Source organism: Triturus cristatus, chromosome 11 (assembly GCF_964204655.1).
Source record: "Triturus cristatus chromosome 11, aTriCri1.1, whole genome shotgun sequence".
NCBI classification, from domain to species: Eukaryota; Metazoa; Chordata; class Amphibia; order Caudata; family Salamandridae; genus Triturus; species Triturus cristatus.
In genome coordinates, this window is record NC_140594.1 from 268,948,341 (window position 1) to 268,970,716 (window position 22,376).

At 42.2% G+C, this 22,376-nt stretch overlaps 1 protein-coding gene across 3 annotated transcripts in view; it reads left to right on the forward strand.

Annotated features, from left to right (window-relative positions):
- Window positions 1–22,376, forward strand: part of LOC146783991 (rab5 GDP/GTP exchange factor-like) — a 161,950-nt gene that overhangs the window by 61,322 nt on the left and 78,252 nt on the right. For all 3 annotated transcript variants that reach the window (XM_085633191.1, XM_085633192.1, XM_085633194.1), the window contains exon 6: window positions 2,024–2,159. In XM_085633191.1, the coding sequence (XP_085489317.1) occupies window positions 2,024–2,159 (136 nt within the window). The remainder of the gene's footprint in view (window positions 1–2,023; window positions 2,160–22,376) is intronic.

Below are 22,376 nucleotides of genomic sequence, written 5' to 3' on the forward strand. Positions count from 1 at the left end.
TGTGTTCTCGTGTGTGTGTGTGTTCTCGTGTGTGTGTGTTCTCGCGTGTGTGTGTTCTCGTGTGTGTGTTCTCGTGTGTGTGTGTGTTCTCGTGTGTGTGTGTGTTCTCGTGTGTGTGTGTGTGTGTTTGTGTGTGTGTGTGTGTTCTCGTGTGTGTGTTCTCGTGTGTGTGTGTTCTCGTGTGTGTGTGTTCTCGTGTGTGTGTGTTCTCGTGTGTTCTCGTGTGTGTGTTCTCGTGTGTGTGTGTGTTCTCGTGTGTGTGTGTGTTCTCGTGTGTGTGTTCTCGTGTGTGTGTGTGTTCTCGTGTGTGTGTTCGTGTGTGTGTGTGTGTGTTCGTGTGTGTGTTCTCGTGTGTGTGTGTGTTCTCGTGTGTGTGTTCTCGTGTGTGTGTGTGTTCTCGTGTGTGTGTTCTCGTGTGTGTGTTCTCGTGTGTGTGTTCTCGTGTGTGTGTGTGTTCTCGTGTGTGTGTGTGTTCTCGTGTGTGTGTGTGTTCTCGTGTGTGTGTGTTCTCGTGTGTGTGTTCTCGTGTGTGTGTTCTCGTGTGTGTGTGTGTGTGTTCTCGTGTGTGTGTGTGTGTGTGTGTGTGTGTGTGTGTGTGTGTTCTCGTGTGTGTGTTCTCGTGTGTGTGTTCTCGTGTGTGTTCTCGTGTGTGTGTTCTCGTGTGTGTGTTCTCGTGTGTGTGTTCTCGTGTGTTCGTTCTCGTGTGTTCGTTCTCGTGTGTTCGTTCTCGTGTGTTCGTTCTCGTGTGTGTGTGTGTTCTCGTGTGTGTGTTCGTGTGTGTGTGTGTGTGTTCTCGTGTGTGTGTTCTCGTGTGTGTGTTCTCGTGTGTGTGTGTGTTCTCGTGTGTGTGTTCTCGTGTGTGTGTGTGTGTTCTCGTGTGTGTGTGTGTTCTCGTGTGTGTGTTCGTGTGTGTGTGTGTGTGTTCTCGTGTGTGTGTTCTCGTGTGTGTGTGTGTGTGTTCTCGTGTGTGTGTTCTCGTGTGTGTGTGTGTTCTCGTGTGTGTTCTCGTGTGTGTGTGTGTTCTCGTGTGTGTGTTCTCGTGTGTGTGTTCTCGTGTGTGTGTTCTCGTGTGTGTGTGTGTTCTCGTGTGTGTGTGTGTTCTCGTGTGTGTGTGTGTTCTCGTGTGTGTGTGTTCTCGTGTGTGTGTTCTCGTGTGTGTGTGTGTTCTCGTGTGTGTGTGTGTGTGTGTGTGTTCTCGTGTGTGTGTTCTCGTGTGTGTGTTCTCGTGTGTGTGTTCTCGTGTGTTCGTTCTCGTGTGTTCGTTCTCGTGTGTTCGTTCTCGTGTGTTCGTTCTCGTGTGTTCGTTCTCGTGTGTTCGTTCTCGTGTGTTCGTTCTCGTGTGTTCGTTCAGAGGGGGAGTAGTACATTGTTGTCCTCCTCCATGTCCATGATCTACTGCAGTACACCATATATTTTAAACTCATCGCAGCACTTGCACGATTCATTGACTGTGAAAGGGTTGTGAATGAGGCCTGCCAGTGATGCCTCTACATATGTCATTGGTACTCTTTTGTTACATGAATCAAGTTGTCGCTGCTCTGACTGAATGAAGCCTAATGACTAAATGAGCCTCAAATGCTGACACACACACACTATTAAAAATTCAATATGCTTTAGATTTGGTGTTAATCAGGTCTATGTTGCCATTTACACAAATGTAAACAGTCTGTATGAAATGGCCAAGTATTTCTGGAATCTGATTTTGATTGGTAATGAAATATTTCCAAGTGTAAGGGTTCCCTTTCTTCTTTCTTTTACAGTATATCATACACATTGTGGAATAGCAGTGTTTTTCTTTTTTCTGCTTACTAGATGCAAGAGATGTTTCAGAAAATGTCTATTACAACATATAACTAAAAACAGTATAACCTTTTCATGTGGCATTTGTAAGCTATCCAATATCCTATCTTCTAATGTATAATATATCACACCTTAAATGGGATTTTGGTGTACCTCACTGTTGTCTTCTAATGTCAAGTGAGAAACATTCTATGGCTTTCTCTGATAATCTACCTTTTTTTAGGCTCTCCTACAGATGAATGTGATCGATTAATGGATTATATTGAGAAAATGGTTATGACCCGGCTCTATAAATCTGTCTTTTGTCCAGACAGTTCACAGGATGAACAGAAGGATCTCCTCATTCAGAAACTAATACGGTAATTGTTACACAGTGGTCCAAGAGTACTCAAACTAATCGACACAGTATGAATTTTGGAAAATCTCAATGACCGATCAAAGAACATAAACTTGACCGCGCCATTTTCTGAGGGATAGACTGTTCTCTCTCTGTAAATGGTGGATATGCCTGTTGAGATGATCTTCCAGTACCTGCTGTGACTGAAGGGTTTAACTCACAGATTTGCAATTTTCATAACACTCCAACCATATTAGAACTTTATGGGTTTGCCTTTAGGGCCTTCATCACCATTTTAAGAGTGTTATGCTTTAGAATCCAAACAGGTCTAGTTCCGAAAAGCCCCAAAAATCCAGCTCTAAAGTGGTTTTGCAAGTGGACATTTTGAAGTGGCAAAAAGAGAAACCGATCCTTAGTGAATTCTCCTTGAACATGAAATTCGTCCCACACCACTGCTCCTTCACCTAATACAAGATATTTGGTTGCCTCCCTATTAAACCTACCACAGTTTAACAAAAGCATGCCTTTCACTATTTTTCAACACTTCAAACAGTTTTATTGGTTTTCCTTAAGTGCTCTTTGCTGCACTAGTCTTTCTTTCCCTATGTCTTCAGATAATTTATCTCCCTTGTATTTATTTCTCTTCATTCAGAGAGGTGTGACGCAGCGGCCACAGCAGCTGATTCTGGAGCCTGGGGCTCACTGTTTGATCCCCAGTTGCAGCTCAGCATCATGTGACTCTGGGCAATAGCTCACTTAATCGCTCAGACAGCCCCCAGTGCCTTGTAAAACCCTTAAGGGGGTGATATGTGTGCTGTTGGTTTAAAAATAATCCATACTTGTGCTTCATGACATCTTCGTTGATCAACCTTAGACTAATTCCCCACTGCTTGTTCGGATCCCTGGAATCCTTCTTGCATAGTTGTTTTTCTATGGCGATTACATTGTAGAATGCCTTTATTCATTGACGAATGAGTTCATTTAAAGTCCTAGACAATGAAAGTTTAACAGATTTCATTTTGCTTCTGAATGCCTAAGATATTGTCATGGAATTCTTAAAGTAAAGTGAGTTGCAGCATCTGCCATGCAAAATTCCCTTTAAACATTGTGTACAAGAAGAAAAAGTGCAGCCTAGTAAGCTTTCACTAGCAGTAAAGAAAAGGACCTATCTCTTTAGGAACTTGGGAGGTTTCCTTTCCCACAGTGCATTGTACTGTCAGTTGCCTCCCTGAATTTGTTCTTTTACGGGCTTCCTAGAAAGAATCTCTGAACACCTGTGAGGTTTCACACCTCTGAAAAATTAATATATTTCTGCCCAGAAATCATTTTTAACATTTTCACACGTAGTCTCTTAACATCTGCTGTTGATTGATCTGTTTTTTCCTGACCCTGATTAGCACTTTTAGTAAGAATGCAATCCCTTTTTAATAAAACGAGTTGACACCATAGTAGATTAACAGAGTGTCTTTATTAACACCTACCGGAGAGCCACCGCAGTCATCACATCCCGGTAACTGGCTCAAGTGCTCTCAGTATTCCAGTGATGCACCTAACATTCTTACAGGTGCATCACACTTAAAGGGCAAGATACAACACTTTTCTCCAGGTGCACTTCATGTGGAAGTAAGAGGACAGTTGCAGATGCCCACAAGGTCTGTGTGATCTGTCTCCCTGTATCTTACTTTGCAGGTGAGTGTGACACTTTTAAAGAAATGTCTAAAAAAAGAACACTAAAATACAGGCTTAAGGGCATGATGCAGGACATAAGAGCTGAAGAAGATTGGAGGAGGCTAGAAAAGTCAGCCAGCACAACCTGCCTCAATAGGTTTGCCACCATTGGAAAAAGTTTCCACAGAGGGAGATCTGAAGAGAAAGGGTCGTGTGGCTGAGGCAGGCACTGGCGCCACTCTGTCATAGAATGTTAAGGCCAAGACCTATGAAATCACCTTCGGGAGGCCAGGCCATGGCATGTTCACCGTCAAAGGGTGGCTTAGTGACACCTTGATGTAGGTGGTATTCTAAATGGTCAACAGCCAAACGTTCAAGATTTATAATGAAGAGATCTCCTTCAACATTGAACTACTCTCCTCCGCTCTGCAGAGACCCAAGATTGATGTTGACAGTGATCTTTGACGAGACCTAAATGAACCTTGCACAATCCACCAGCATTAGAGAGGTCACAAATTTCTTCATCTCCATGTCCAGCATGGTATCTTGTCTTTATATATCTAGTCGCCCAATAAGAAACGAAGATAAGAAACCACAGTTTCTCCATCGGATTGACCTAGAGGGGCTGTTGATCCAGGAAATCCCCCCCCCCCCCTCCCCTCTCCCTCTTTGTCGACTGAGGCCGATAATACATTTTGAAGACCCAGGCCAGATACCTTGAACGCCTCTGTATCTCTTTCCACCACAGAAGCCCTCCAAAGCAATTTTGATGCTTTCATTCAGGAAGTGGAAACTCTATTCAACTACGACAACATCACCATGAAGCACGTTAGTCCGCAGAACACAGAGCGCACTCACATTCTCAGTCTGCTTATTCAGTCTCTTGATGTTCCTCTTACTTCACTGGCTCATTGTCCATCCAGAGACTCTCCAGTTGATGGCATTCTAACATTCCCAGATGATATCACCAGAGAAACAATGAAACTGAGTATACCTTTTGAGACATCCTGCCAGCAGTATCTGTCATAGTGGAGACACTCCATACGAGGGAAGCACCTAATGTTGCCTCTTGTCCTGGATCTGGAGCAGCTGTTAAAGCAACAACACCTCGCCTTCTTAAAAAAAAATGTAAGTCTCTTCAGCAAGGCCTAGCATTCCTCAAGACCGATCCTAAGCTAGATTCAGATAGTCATTGCAATCACGTGAAACAATGAATTCCCTCCAGTAACAGCTGCTCCTCCAGAGAAAGAACAAAAGAAGTTGAATGCAACAGGATGGAAGCTGGGACGTTCGGACAGCACACAGAAGAAGGGCTGCTTAGGATGACAAATGAAACGGAGTCCTTAAAGGCTGCTGGTCTTGTAAAGCAGGAAAAACACATACCCAATGACTGGCAATACATTTATCGGAGGGTTAAATTCTTGAAATGGTCGTACCAGCTGCAGAAGCATCAGACAATTTGCAAATACTGCAACATCATAAGCGGTACCAGAAGCAAAAAAACACTACCCCCCCCCCCCCCCCCACCCTACCCCCCACAACATCTAATTCAAGAGGAAGAAATTCACTTGGCAGCAGAAAATGATGGCCAAACAAGTTACCAACTCCTGTGGGGGGTGTGGGGGCAGTTACTTTCAACTTGGAAGAATGGAAAGTGATAACCACAGATAGATTAGTTCTAAACATCAGTCAAAGGAAATACTCTGTTTAATCCAAGGGCAATGCCACTACCTGTCCACCAAAATTACCATCAAAACATCTGTCTTTACTTAATCATGAGACTCGTCTAGTGTTGCAATTGACAGGAGAAAGCAAAAGTACCAACAGAATAAATGACTTTACGCCCGGTATTTCCTAGCCTTGAAGAAAGTCAGATAAAACAATATTATCCGATTTTTAGATGTGCCAATTGTCAACAAGTTTATTGCCAAGAAAAGATTCAGCATGCTGGCTCCATCAAATCTACACGCACGTAAAGAAAGCAAAAACTGGTTTGTGTCACAAAACTTAAGGAAGCTCATTTTCACATTCCTGTATCACGAGCCCAAAGTACATGTCTGACATTCCTAGTGGGAGATGAACGTTATCAGTACACAGTGCTGCCTTTGGGCCTAAAATCGGCCCTATGAGCCTTCTCGAAGTGCATGGCAGTAGTTGCAACCTTTTTAAGGAGGAAGGCGATATATTTATATTTATATTTATATATGAATCCAAAATGGCTCAGATGTACCCGACTTCAGGCGCTACTCGACGGGTGCGTCACCTCGCGGTTGAGCCAAACCGCCAATATCCACCACAGCACTCCCACAAGGGAAGAAGAGGTCGCACTCCAACCAGCTTTCAAACTTCGTTTATTCCTTCAAGGTCGCAGAACCAACAATTTACCAACGCGTTTCGTTATACCAGATAACTTGTTCACGGTTGTTGTTTGCTCAATGCATTCAAAAAAAAAATGTTCATTTAAATAAAGTGAATTGAAGGAAGTTAGCTGACATCATTTCCCGCCATCTTTCACCATTCACCCTGTGACTTATGGGTGATGTAGTCATTGCTTCATCAGTCAATTATTTGTATATTAAGAATGTTCTCGGTAACGTATTTTCACGTTTTTTCAATATTATTTGCCAACACCATTGTATGAGTCTTACAGTCTTTTGCTCCGGTGAGATATAACGTATTTTCACGTTTTTCAATATTGTTTGCCAACACCATTGTATGAGTCTTGCAGTCTTTTACTCCTGTGAGATACATTTGAAGTCCTTTGCAGCCCTCCAGTGGGCATGCTCCTTATGTTTGTGATGCAATTTGTTTTGACTCATTCAAAATTTATGATTGCAATCTTTTGAGTTAATTTTCTTACCAGCCCTCTGGTGGGCAAACTCCTTGAGATTTAAAAACAGTGCATTTTAATCCGTTTAATTTGTGATTGCAGTCTGAACATGATTCTGTATGTGCTCGAGAACATTCATTTGTTCAAAGATGTATATACAGTTCTTCTGACTGATTTAACCCGAATGGCGTCATGGATCTCAAGTTCAAAATGTGTCTGGATTCTTTCTGGCGTAAAATGTTCTCCCTATTACCCCCACGCACATTTAAGGGGACTGATTCGATGCCAAAAAATTTCAGAAGTTTCCAATTGGCATTATGATGAATTTCCATGTGCCTGGCTACTGCATTATTTTTATCTTTGTTTTTTGTAGCTCGTACATGTTCCAAAATTCTCTTCTTGAGCTCACAGATGGTTGAGCCCACATATTTGAGTGGGCAAGGACATTCTATAACATACACTGTGTATTGACTTTTGCACGTTATCAAATTTTTGATTTGCCACGTTTTTTTGTTAGCCATTGTGACTTCCATTGTAGGTTTGGCGATCTCACAAACTTTACAATTGTGACACTTTACAAAGCCAGTTGTATGTAGCCATGTTTCTTTCAATTTCTTTGTTTTATAAAAGCTGTGTACTAAGCGATCTTTTAGATTCTTTGCTCTTCTGAAAGTGATCACCGGGTAACTCCCCATTTTGTCACCAATTGTTCCATCCAGTTGGAGAATTTTCCAGTTTTTCTTCAAAATATTTACAATGTCTTTGGATTCTTGACTATAATCCATAATGCATCTTATAGGTTCCTCTGTAGTGGCATCTCTTTTGTCCTTTGGCATTAGGCATTCCGCTCTGGTTTTGAGATTAGCTCTGCTCCAACATGTATTGACTGTGTTCCTAGCATATTTTCTCTGTATGAATCTTTTCCTCGTGGTTGCACTGTGTTTTTGCCATTCTTGCTCTTCACTGCAGATTCTTCGCAGGCGCAGGAATTCTCCGTATGGAATGCTGGATATTAATGAGGGTTGGTGGAAGCTGGTTGCTTCCAAAGTGGCATTGGTTGCTGTGTTTTTGCGGGGTAACGTGGTTTCTAAACCATTGTTTTGTATGTAAATTTCCGCATCCAGGAAGACGACTCGATCTTTACTCAGGTTGTATGTGAATCTGAGGTTGGGTGTACTGTTGTTCACAATTGTGAAGTACTCTTCAAATATTTCCTCCTGTCCATTCCATATAATAAGGAGATCGTCTATGAAGCGGATCCAGCTTACAATGTGGTTTGTGTATTGAAAATTTTTCTGATTCCATGCCACCTCTTGTTCCCACCAACCCATTACCAGGCATGCATAACTGGGGCTGAAAGAAAACCCCATCGCCGCTCCGTTCTTTTGGCGGTATACATTTTCCCCAAAGGAGAAGATATTATTTGTTAGACAGAGTTTCATCATGTCGAGCAGCATCTCATTATGTTCTTTGTAGTGAATATTCCTTTCTTGTAGAAAATATTCACAAGCTTTTAAGCCTTGCGTATTATCACTTGTGGTGTATAACGACACCACATCCATTGTAATGAGACAATCGGAGTTTTGCCAAGATAAGTCTTTCAGAATCCTGAGACAATCTGAAGTATCCTTTATGTAGGATTTCAATTTGGCTACATATGGCATTAAAAAATAGTCAATGAAGTTTGCCATTGGTTCCATAAGCGAGCCCTTAGCTGACAGAATAGGTCTGCCCGGTGGTTTTTTGGAATCTTTATGTATTTTCGGGAGAAAATATATGGTTGCCAGTATCGGGAAGTCCACTGTCAGATATTTCCGTTCGTCATCATCGATCATGTTATTAGCCACCCATATTGCTAGTTTTTTATCCAGATCTTTCTTTATTGTTAATGTGGGGTTGTTTTGCAATTTTTCATAATATTCCGTGTTATTTAATTGTGAGTGGGCTTCTTCTGTGTACATGTTTTTGTCCCATAACACAATGTTACCCCCTTTGTCCGCCAATTTAATTTCGAAATCATCTATTTTGGATAATCTAGACAGGGCCTCTCTTTCTGTTTTTCTGAGGTTATCATGAAATTTTTTATGTTTTAATCTGTATAGGTCATGGATGACCGCCTCATGAAAAAGATCAACTTTGTTGCCTGGGGTTAGTTGTGGATAAAATTTTGAACGTGGTCTTTTTTCACTCACTCCGGCGCCTAATTGTGGACATGCCGTGTTGAGGGTGACTTCTTTTCCTTCTTCTGCATTTAGATTTAATAAAGTTAAAAAGTCATCCGCTTCTTTGGCCAGAAGTGTTAATGTTGGTTTCTCCAATGTTCTTGCCAACTTTGGTTTGTGTTGATTTTCCAGGAAATGTTTAGCAAGTTACTGGGGTGAACATACTTTGAATTCTTCACTGGGCTTAATTAAAATATTAGTTAAACATATTGAAATTGCATTGGAAAAAATTAAAGAACAATTACAAGCAATTGAAAAGGATTTAGAATCAGTTAAATTGAATCCAGAATTATCAAAATTTAAAGAGGATTTGGAAAAGCAAATAGACAAACATGAGGATATTGTAAGACAACGCAAACACAGTAAATTTATAAGAGATGCTGAGGACTACGCAGAAGGTAGAATCTTCACCTTCGCACGGAAATACGACCCATTCAAACAAACACCTACCAGCAAGTATTCAACTACCTCGAGCAGCTTCTCATCTCTGGCCTCAACTGGCCAAAGTGAAGGGGAGAACGAAGCAACCCCTGAGGGAGCAAGGAATGTTTTTTTAGGCGACATGCGCCTGGTCTTACAACAACGCCAGTGGGAGCAAAATCAAACATCACAACGCCAGACACGAGGAAGAGGCAGAGGGAAACGTTGGCAACAAAGAAAACGCGACGGACAAAACGAAGGGGACGAAGAAGCAAGTTCCTCAACAGAAAGGAGTGGGATAAGAACGAGGAGCATGAGGCAGAGGAAGGATCTATAGAAGATGAGCTTCAAATTATAAATTTAACTGAAAAAGAACTGTCGTTGGAAGAAATATCATTATTGAAACGTGGTATCAACTATTGCCCCACACAAAGAATGGATTTGGCGCAAACACGTATTGACTTATACCTCTATGTGCGGAAAATTAAACTTGCTAAACATTTCCTGGAAAATCAACACAAACCAAAGTTGGCAAGAACATTGGAGAAACCAACATTAACACTTCTGGCCAAAGAAGCGGATGACTTTTTAACTTTATTAAATCTAAATGCAGAAGAAGGAAAAGAAGTCACCCTCAACACGGCATGTCCACAATTAGGCGCGGGAGTGAGTGAAAAAAGACCACGTTCAAAATTTTATCCACAACTAACCCCAGGCAACAAAGTTGATCTTTTTCATGAGGCGGTCATCCATGACCTATACAGATTAAAACATAAAAAATTTCATGATAACCTCAGAAAAACAGAAAGAGAGGCCCTGTCTAGATTATCCAAAATAGATGATTTCGAAATTAAATTGGCGGACAAAGGGGGTAACATTGTGTTATGGGACAAAAACATGTACACAGAAGAAGCCCACTCACAATTAAATAACACGGAATATTATGAAAAATTGCAAAACAACCCCACATTAACAATAAAGAAAGATCTGGATAAAAAACTAGCAATATGGGTGGCTAATAACATGATCGATGATGACGAACGGAAATATCTGACAGTGGACTTCCCGATACTGGCAACCATATATTTTCTCCCGAAAATACATAAAGATTCCAAAAAACCACCGGGCAGACCTATTCTGTCAGCTAAGGGCTCGCTTATGGAACCAATGGCAAACTTCATTGACTATTTTTTAATGCCATATGTAGCCAAATTGAAATCCTACATAAAGGATACTTCAGATTGTCTCAGGATTCTGAAAGACTTATCTTGGCAAAACTCCGATTGTCTCATTACAATGGATGTGGTGTCGTTATACACCACAATTGATAATACGCAAGGCTTAAAAGCTTGTGAATATTTTCTACAAGAAAGGAATATTCACTACAGAGAACATAATGAGATGCTGCTCGACATGATGAAACTCTGTCTAACAAATAATATCTTCTCCTTTGGGGAAAATATATACCGCCAAAAGAACGGAGCGGCAATGGGGTTTTCTTTCAGCCCCAGTTATGCATGCCTGGTAATGGGTTGGTGGGAACAAGAGGTGGCATGGAATTAGAAAAATTTTCAATACACAAACCACATTGTAAGCTGGATCCGCTTCATAGACGATCTCCTTATTATATGGAATGGACAGGAGGAAATATTTGAAGAGTACTTCACAATTGTGAACAACAGTACACCCAACCTCAGATTCACATACAACCTGAGTAAAGATCGAGTCGTCTTCCTGGATGCGGAAATTTACATACAAAACAATGGTTTAGAAACCACGTTACACCGCAAAAACACAGCAACCAATGCCACTTTGGAAGCAACCAGCTTCCACCAACCCTCATTAATATCCAGCATTCCATACGGAGAATTCCTGCGCCTGCGAAGAATCTGCAGTGAAGAGCAAGAATGGCAAAAACACAGTGCAACCACGAGGAAAAGATTCATACAGAGAAAATATGCTAGGAACACAGTCAATACATGTTGGAGCAGAGCTAATCTCAAAACCAGAGCGGAATGCCTAATGCCAAAGGACAAAAGAGATGCCACTACAGAGGAACCTATAAGATGCATTATGGATTATAGTCAAGAATCCAAAGACATTGTAAATATTTTGAAGAAAAACTGGAAAATTCTCCAACTGGATGGAACAATTGGTGACAAAATGGGGAGTTACCCGGTGATCACTTTCAGAAGAGCAAAGAATCTAAAAGATCGCTTAGTACACAGCTTTTATAAAACAAAGAAATTGAAAGAAACATGGCTACATACAACTGGCTTTGTAAAGTGTCACAATTGTAAAGTTTGTGAGATCGCCAAACCTACAATGGAAGTCACAATGGCTAACAAAAAAACGTGGCAAATCAAAAATTTGATAACGTGCAAAAGTCAATACACAGTGTATGTTATAGAATGTCCTTGCCCACTCAAATATGTGGGCTCAACCATCTGTGAGCTCAAGAAGAGAATTTTGGAACATGTACGAGCTACAAAAAACAAAGATAAAAATAATTCAGTAGCCAGGCACATGGAAATTCATCATAATGCCAATTGGAAACTTCTGAAATTTTTTGGCATCGAATCAGTCCCCTTAAATGTGCGTGGGGGTAATAGGGAGAATTTTACGCCAGAAAGAATCCAGACACATTTTGAACTTGAGATCCATGACGCCATTCGGGTTAAATCAGTCAGAAGAACTGTATATACATCTTTGAACAAATGAATGTTCTCGAGCACATACAGAATCATGTTCAGACTGCAATCACAAATTAAACGGATTAAAATGCACTGTTTTTAAATCTCAAGGAGTTTGCCCACCAGAGGGCTGGTAAGAAAATTAACTCAAAAGATTGCAATCATAAATTTTGAATGAGTCAAAACAAATTGCATCACAAACATAAGGAGCATGCCCACTGGAGGGCTGCAAAGGACTTCAAATGTATCTCACAGGAGTAAAAGACTGCAAGACTCATACAATGGTGTTGGCAAACAATATTGAAAAACGTGAAAATACGTTATATCTCACCGGAGCAAAAGACTGTAAGACTCGTACAATGGTGTTGGCAAATAATATTGAAAAAACGTGAAAATACGTTACCGAGAACATTCTTAATATACAAATAATTGACTGATGAAGCAATGACTACATCACCCATAAGTCACAGGGTGAATGGTGAAAGATGGCGGGAAATGATGTCAGCTAACTTCCTTCAATTCACTTTATTTAAATGAACATTTTTTTTTTGAATGCATTGAGCAAACAACAACCGTGAACAAGTTATCTGGTATAACGAAACGCGTTGGTAAATTGTTGGTTCTGCGACCTTGAAGGAATAAACGAAGTTTGAAAGCTGGTTGGAGTGCGACCTCTTCTTCCCTTATATTTATATATATATATATATATATATATATTTATTTATTTATTTATTTATTTATTTGTTTATTTATTTTACATCTCTGCCTCAATGCATCCGGCCACCACAGCAACTGGACAGCCCACGTTGATGCCGGACGTATTTTCTGCAAATCCCTCAGCAGTCTGTTAGTGTTGCATTGGCAGTGGTCTTCTAGGGCAGGTCTCCTGTGGATTTTCCCCGAGCTGGGATCCTTTTGACACAATGTTCCAGGGTGAAGGCCCTGACTTTGCCCTAGCCTCCACCTGGCATACGGGTGTCACCGACTTTAACGCAGCCAAAGTGACTGTCCTAACTTCACAGAGGCACCCACCAGACATATGGGGATTGCTGACTTCCACAAGAGAGGGCGGGCAACAAATTTGCTGGGGTAAAGAAAGGGTGAAAGGAAAGACTGTAGGATGTTCAAATATTTTTGTAACACACAGCAAAATGTAATTGTCTGTAAATTACCTCTACATATTCAACAGTCAAGAACCCAGAAAGGAAGCCCATTTTCTTTGTAAATCTGAAGTGTGAGGGAAACAAAGATTTTAATGGGATCAAAGCAAAGCACAAATCATAAATATTCACCGAAACCTGATTTCCACACACTAAGGTTTGTGTGCAATAAATAGTCTTATAAGAAACTGTATGTCTGTGCATATTTAGTGGCCATTTCCATGGAAAATGTGCTGTCTGTAAATGACAGTGCGCAACCACATGCTGCTTTTGTTACATGAAACCATTGCGAGCCTCCTGACCATTAAAGCTAGGCGGGTTGTGAAAGTTTGTCGTTCTCAAAATCGGGTCGTCTTCTAAAAGGTTTAGGAAGCACTGGTCTATGATAGTACATGAACAAAGAAATGCTACAATGTAATCTCCATAGAAAAACAACAATACAAAAAAGTGTTCCAGGGTTTGCGTAAGCAGCGGAAATTATTCAACCGTTTGACTTCAGAATCCTGCAATCCAGAACCAGTTACGTAATATTTTCATATTATAGATTATTTTGTGGGGCGGTCTGTAACCATCGGGTGAAGTCTACACTTTCAAATAATCTACAGTAAATAAAATGAGTCATAGGGTCCTGTAGAGCAGTTATAGCAACAGAACTCTATTCTGAGTTCAAGGGACATAGTGTGTGGCTTCAGCCACCTAGATTTATCAACAAATGTATAAATGAGATGGGCCCCAGGATACTATTACAAACCCGGACATTAAACTGATCATACATTAGTCCACCTTGAAACCAATCTCATCAACACTTTTATAAGAGATTGGTCACATGGCATTATAATAAAATCAAAAACTAATATTGTCATACATCTAAACAAATGTACGCAATGACGCCGTCCTGAAGCTTAACAACTTTAAATAGGATACGCCCCATGACACTGTCATCAAATGTAACTTAAACTCATCAGCTCACTTTTTTTTAAATGATAGGCTAATGTCAAGGCCATAAACCTAAATCCAAGTTTATTAGTGCACCTTAAACAAGTTTTCTGCATGACACTACCACAAGAACTGAAGCACTCATTATCCTACATTTAAAAGAGATTGGCCCAATGATACTACCAAAAGCATTGGCCTAGGTCTCGCTTCTGGGACCTTATAAGTATTTAGTTATTCCGCACAATATCCCTGCAACAACATCAACTGTTGCATGGCTAAACACTTATAAGGTCCCAAAGTTAAGACCTATTGGCTATTCCAATGCTTGTTCTTCTGTGGGGGGCGCAAAGCTCACCCTAGCCTGGAACTACAATGCCCCTCTTTTTTGTTTTGTGCGCTTATGAGCGCGCACGTTGCCCTGCATGGAGTGTGGCTCTCGGAGGGTCCAACTCTTATGGGGTTGATTTCTAGGTACAATGTGGTGGTCAGAAGCAAACCCCACTATAAGTAGTGTGTGAATAGGGTTTATGGGGCGGAGAGTCTGGGTGAGTAGTTATTCTGTGGTTCCTCAGCTGGGAATTTTAGGGTTAAGTGCAGTTTGTTGCGTGCACCACACTGCCTGAGGGTGCTAGCTTTGCAAAGAGACGAGTTTTAACATTTGAAAGGAGGGTCAAATATGTTTTCTACTGCAATGAATGGGACAGAGTATTTTGGAAGTGCCTCAGGAAAAAAAGGTGGTACATTGTTGGCAGGAAAATAAGTTTAGGACCCGCCAGACAAGAATCTGTCGAGTTGCCCTCTGTGTTTATTAATCTTATTTTATTGAGTTTTGTCAGCATACATGAATATCACACTTCCGGACCCATGTTCTATCTCATTCGTCCGTGGACTGGACGGCCGCGTAGCTGTTGATTGCCCTCTCATTGTGCATACTCATTCTTTGTGTTTATGCACACACACACATAACCGCCCCCCCACACACATTCATCCCAAATACCCACCAGTGTCTGAATGCTTTATTTCTACACACAAGCACAATATTCCTACACACCTAGACAAACACATAGGCAGAGTCCCTCTTTGCACTCACCCATTGCATGCCCACAAAAAGCTCTCTTCATGCACTCGCACACAGCCACACACTATGGCAGTAAGCACACGCATAGCACACTCTTTAATGTAAGTACACAAACTCTGCACGTACACACTTACTTTTATTGCATATATGCACCCACGCTTTATATATGCACAGATTCATTTTCCTTGTACAAACACACTCGATGTATGCACTTTACTACATGCTTTGTGTGCGGACACACCAGAACAGGCTTTCTGCAGGGACGTGTAGGCCATGCCTGTTTGTCCGCATCTACACACTCCTCTTTAGACATACGATGCTCTGGTACGTCCTCACCCACACCATCCATCTTCACACCTTCCCTGCTGCCCAGGGTTGGACTAGCCTAAAGTGCAATCGGGCAGTGTACGGAGGGCTAGTCTGACAGATCAGAGTGTAAGACAGTTTTTTTTTTCTGTGGCCTGTTTCTTTATCTGATGGGCGGGTTTTTATTGTGTATTTCCCTGATATTGTCACAAACGTTGCCTGCAGCAAGCACTGTGCCTATGTGCTCCCCCCACACACAATACCCCTGTTCTACACCTTATGGTATGCACACATGCAACCACACTGAACTAGAGGCCCACACAAACACGCAGACCCACATGCGTTCCTAGTTGAAGTGTGTGGGTCTAGGTTTAGTGTAAATGATTTATGGTTAGGAGTTTAGATTTGGGCTGAAGGGGTTGGACGGGAGATTTTTATGGGTTAATATGTAAGTACATGGGTTTAGGTTCAGGCTTAAAGAAAGATGTGGGTGTAGCGCTAGGATTTGAAGGGGTTCGAGGTGAAGTCTCAGCCCCCTCAGTTCGAGTTAGGCCCTGAGCTGGGCAGGTTTAGCAGAGATGTAGTCCAGATCGGATTGGTTCAAATGTACGACCCACATTTTCCCGGTACACACACACACCCCTTTCTCTCAATGGCTACTAACCATATCTGTCTCTCTCGCTCTCTCCCAAACACCCCCCCCCCCCTTCTACCCCAAACGATAGACAGCCAGCCACAGTATGCCACCAGGCACTCAAGTATGCCTGAAGCACACACTGTTCTAGAATGCCCCCTTATCCACCCTCAACCAGACCCTCTACAAAGACATGGCCACTTAACAGAATACATAGAGGGAGGCTTCCAGTCGCTATGCCAGTGTGCCAACACTGGCTTCCCTTTTGTACTCCATGCACCCAGTGTATGCCCACATGCAACATGCAGATGTTCTGTCATGGCTGGTGCTCACAAGCATTCATTGGACGCAACACATCTCTTCCATAAACTTCCACTTCTAAAATGTCACCAACACTGTAAACACATATATGGCTGCATTTTTAAAGATATTTTTTTTATTTTGCGCTAGACCACGTGGCCTTGAATTGTTGCAGGCTCTCCACCTCTTCGCAGAGGCAGTGCCGGTCGCAGAGAGAAAGGGGGGCTCTCTCAGAAACCTAATAATTACGGCGGACAAAACCTCAAAATAGAAGGGGTGAAAACACTTGCCCTCGGAGTGGTTTCGACTAGGAGCTGGCGGCTCCGATGTCATCTTCCTGGTCCAGCGGCACGTGCCAGGGCTTGGGAGTGGTGCCTCGAGCAGGGAACTTTGCCAAGCACTAGCTGTCTTCTTTTTCTCAGGACTTCAGGGTAGCCTGGGGCCGGTGTGGGTCCCACCTGATGGTGTCTCGCCAGTGCGGGGCTGGTCGCACAACTCCTTGCTTAGCAATTCACCTACTGTACCCAGTGGAGGGGGCAGGAGGGGGTTTTGGGGCCAAGGGGTTGCTACCTGGAGATCCCAGCGAGTTCTAGGCTGAATGTGAGGCAGACATGCCCCCTCCAGTGTCACCTCCCCGAGGGCCGACCATACACAAGTGGACTGCTCCGTGAGGGACATGCCCTGGTTGGGGGCCCACAAAAATTCTGGTTTCTAGGAAACGACAAGAAAAACAAGTCCCAGTACCCTCTGCATGAAATGATTTCCAAAACTTGACTAACAAATGAAACAGTAAATCAATCGAGAACCCTGTGCATTAACCCCTTCGCTGCTAGGCCTTTTCCTCCCCTGTGCTAAGCCTTTTTTTGGCTATTTGGGGTAGTTTGCGCTTAGGCCCCTGTAACTTTCTGACCACATAAGGTATCCACGCCAAATTTGCATCATGTTTTTCCAACATCATGGAGATTATAAAGGTACCCAGGGTTTGTGAATTTCCCTGTAGGGGACCCAGAAATTGCCAAATACAGCTAAATTGTGTTGGGTTTTTTGGGGGGAAAATTGGGGGGAAAAGGGCTCCAGATGAAAGCGTCTGTTTTTTTTCCCCCTGCAAATGGTATCAAAAAAGGGGTTGTGGTACTGTAATCACCATCTTCTCAGCTTTCAGGGACAAGCAGACTTTTGTCAGAAAACCTACATTTTTTACAGTTTTGGCCAGTCAGTCAGTCAAAATTACTTTATTCGGTTCATAGCAAAAACCATAAAAGTATAAATACACCATGGACCATACATTTATAAATAACATTTAAAATAAGCATATATTAAAACAGTATACATAGCACCTGATACAAATTCATGAATTAATCATTTTTTATACTATAACCACATGATTTTCTTCCTTAATCTCATTGAGACTGCCAGAAAATTGGCTATGTTAAATGTCTCCCAGGTAGAGCCCAACAACTGGAGATACAATAGAGCAGGTTTGACTTGCCTAAATCCTTTGTCTTTAATAAGGGGGCTAATAAACTTTTTACGAATAGGGGACAGATATTTACAGAAAAAGATAAAGTGTGCGGTGTCTTTGATGGAGAAACCGTCACAAGGACAGATCTCCAAATCCCTCTCCTTCAACCACCCTGGGGAATCAGTGAGCAGCAAATGAAATTTGTTCAATCTAAACTTGGTCAATAAAAAGCGGTGATTCATATTATTAACGATGGCCAAGTATGGTTCAATGCTACTGGAAGTGGTTAACAGCTGATGAGCCCTTACTGTAGGTTTAAGCAGCTCCTTTTCTTCCCTTTCTAAAATTACCCGCTGCTTATAATTATCCTTCACCCATTTCACATCCCCCTTTGTTAAATTATTTGGGTGGTCAAATAATTCTGGACGGCCTATTTCTCTGGTTAGGTTCTTAACATGGTTCAACAGGGAATAGCTTTACCATGCTCAAGGGATAGACAATCCTTAATCTCATGATTCAACTCCAGTTCGGGGTTTAACCAAATTGATATCCATTTTAATAATGGGGCTAAGGATATGCGGTCCACTAAATAGTCTATCCCGCATTCCTGATGAACAATATAGCCGGGGGTTGACTGAGGAAGAAATAAGATAGATTTTAAAAACTTATCCTCTACCACCTGTAACTCCTTAACATTTTTAATTCCCCACAAGTCAGCACCATATATTGCTATAGAAATACATTTAGCAACATAAATATTCAGCATAGCCTGCATAGGCTTCACCCCCAGTTTGCGTGCAAAATCCAAAACGGCTAATGTAGACCTAGCAAAGGCATTACGTTTGGCTGCTAATTGAGGGGCCCAGGTAGACTTGTCATCAAAGATAACCCCCAGATAAGGAAATCTGGTAACCCGAGATTGAACATGCCCTTCACAATGCATAGTCTGAACTCTTTTAGGTTTACTGCCCACAATCATGACATGCGATTTGGAGAAGTTCACACTTAGATCAAGTGCTTTCATAAAATTAGCGAAATAATCTAAAAGGCATTGTAACCCCACTGCTGTGCGTGCTAACAGGGCGGCATCATCTGCATATAGTAATGCCGGAATGGAATACTTGCCCGCCCTTGGAATATTCTTGCACGCCCTAGTTAAAACAACACCCAAATCGTTAATATAAAGCGTAAAAAGCAGGGGGGCTAAAATACAACCCTGCCTAACACCATTCGTGATTCCGATCTTGCCCGTGCAGTTACCCAGGCGGTCGAATCTAACAGTTGCGCTGAGATCCCTATGTAGATCAGCAAGGAAATACACTATATTTTCATCGATGCCATACTTGAGGAGCAATTCCCACAGTTTCGACCGATTCACGCGGTCGAAAGCCGAGGACAGGTCCATAAGGGCTAAATATAGCGTCCCTTTTTTGGCAATAGTGTATTTACCTATTAATAAAAGTAGGTTCAGGCTTTGGTCTATGGTGCCACGACCCTTTCTGAACCCATACTGTAAACATGAAAGGGTATCAGTATCCTCCAGCCAAGCTGTTTACCCAAAACTACTCGCCCCAGAACTTTTACTGCTGAATCAATAAGGGAGATAGGGCGGTAACAACTAGGGTCCCCCCTGCAACCCTTCTTAAAAATGGGTATGATTACAGATTCGGACCAAGTGTCCGGAATACCTGCAACACATATCCTGTTAAAAACATTCATTAAGACTATGGACCAGGTCTCTAGACTAGATCTGATTTAAAAAGGTCTGCTGGGACACCATCCGGACCCGGAGCTTTATTGCTCGTCATCTTTCCGATGGCCTCAGCCACCTCAACCTCAGTAACCGTTAAAGTATATGAATTTACAAAGGGAAGAGGCATAAACAACTCCCCGTTGTTAACCCCTTCGTAGACTGACTTAAAATGGGAGCACCACAACTCTTCCCCGATACCACAATCTTGTTGGTCATTACAGGGATCACGAAAAAAAGGTTTGTTTACCACAGACCAAAATTTAGCACTATTTCTGAGGACGTCCACGGAGGATAATTCTACCCACGTATCCTCCCGGATCTTTTGCTTTCTGGTTTCCAAGGCTTTATTATATTCTTTCCTTAACAAGGCCACAGTGGCCCTGTTCACTGGTTTACAGTTCAGAGCGGCCTTAAGCTTTCTATTCCCTAATGAACAATTCTTGTCAAACCACCCTAACTCAGTGTTATCCTTAGCCTTACCTGAACATCTAAGATCAGCTGAGATCTGGGAGCAAATTACAGAATATGCCCCTAAGACCTCCTCATTCCCCGCTTCCATGTCCAGACACATAATCATCTCAGGTCCTACCTTTCTTTTTAGGTTCGTATGAAAGTCACCTAGAACTACTTTGTTCCATCTGATCCTGCGATCCTGGTCTGTAGGACGGATATCGGATTTATCAGTTCTGTCCTGGACTGTAGCGGGCTTTATAAAGAGATCCGATATGCTAAGAACCACAGGGTTATGGTCACTATAGTGTGTCCAGACCGCTGTATAACCATGGATCCTTTCACCAAGTGCTGTACTGACAAAAATATAATCAATGACTGAATGTTTGCCATTCCCTTTGAAGGTAGGAATTTCCTCATCCATCATAGAAGGGAGTAACAAACCATAGTCTGCCAAAATTAACTCGAAGGTCTCCCTGTGCTGAGTGCTCAAAGTGAGCCTCTCCTTGCTCTACCGGGCCTAGAGGGTCTGAGGACAGACATTTATCTATACAGCCATGAATATTAAAATCACCCATGATTATAAAACAATGATTTTTATTGGCCTCCTTGTGATCGACCAAGAAACGGGTTAATGCGGCCAGGTGATCGGCCGTGGTAACTGTCATATGAATTATAAAAATTAACAATTAAGATATCCTCTCCCCCCTCTCTGGGATATTTGTACTGCCAAACAGTTCTGTGATCCCGTGTCTAATTGGCCCTGTGAACCAGGAATACTTACAGAAATTAAAGTGGCCAGCCCACCCTTTGCCCTCCCCATATTGGATGGTTCAGCTGGCACAAAAAAACTCGTATACCCATCAATGGTCAGGGTGTTCTCTGTATCCCAGGTTTCTTGGAGGCCTATGATGTCTCCAAAACCAATGAATTCTCTCCAGGCTGGGTCATCTACTTTATTTTTCAGGCCGGCTATATTCCAGGTGACCAGTTTTGTTAAAAAGCCCGGCGGCCCGTGATTAATCCCAGCAATATTAGTGTCGTAATTAACCAGTATTACTGTTTCAGAAGCAGCAACTCGGGTATCCGGGATAATAATTTCTTCGTGTATCCCTAGTCACTCATTTTCTTCTAGGTTAGAAAAAACATCAAATCTATTGGAAACTGGGACAGCATAATCACTAAAACCACTTCTCATGGGAGGGTCATTAGACACTAATCTAGAGTAAAATGGGGGGTAAAAAAACCCTAAGGGGAGAACATTAACGTACTCCTTCTGGATTCTCAATGACCCAGCCTGCCTTAATATATCGTCGACCAACCTTGGTGATCTAAAACTTATGATGATACAATCTCCCTCTAAATTTTTGTTTGTCTTACCCACCCACGGAACCCTTCTAATCATCATAAAATGACTATCAAGATGTTGTCCCAGAACAGTTTTATTGGACAGATAGTGGTGAGCCTTATTTTTCAAAGAAGTCCAATGTTCCTTTTTGCCACCTTCTAATTTTGGGACATTAGCTAAAATTATTGTGTAGGGGCAAGCCTCTGCTGGTAACTGTAACGAGTCTCTCTTGTGAAAATGTGATGAAGAACCTGACCTCCCCACTCTATACAGTTTTGGCATTTTTCTGGGACATAACCTATTTTTGACATTTGTTGCGCTTTCAGCCTCCTTCCAGTTAATGGTAGAAATGGGTATGAAAGCAATAATGGATCCTGGAAAGCTACATTTTAGAAAAGTAGCCAACATTCTGAATTCCTGAAGAACAAACTCTGGTTTTGGCTCAATAGCAGCAAGGCCAAGCCACGTATAGTCAACAAAACAAGAACAGTGCCAATGCTGCACTTGACTCAAAGAAGGTTTGAACCATGAACTGAATGAAACAGTTTCACTCTCAACCACTTTTTCCGTTGGATTTAATCCGCATTATTTGCATATAGTACATTTGCTTATTAGTTTGCACGGATACAATATAACATTTATAACATATCAAAAATAGAAAAAACGGGGGAGGAGCCTAGCGCGTGATCAAGATGGCCGCGTGAGCCCAGAGCTCCCGAGACCCTCGCTCCCTCCGGCAGATATCCTGTGCAGCATCCTGTCGTTAACACCCGGAATATTGGAGGCGAGCCGTCGCTGAGGTGATAGCCGCTGTCCGGATTGAAATCGCTCACCGGAGACCGAAGTTGTGCTACATGGAAGTTTGTGGCCTACTCCCCTGAAGATGCCCGGGACTTCCGCTGGCACAGTGCCCGTGCACTAATTGAACAACAGCGGCCGTGCGAGGGGCGAGCCGTCGGGAGGAAGGTGTTGTCACTTT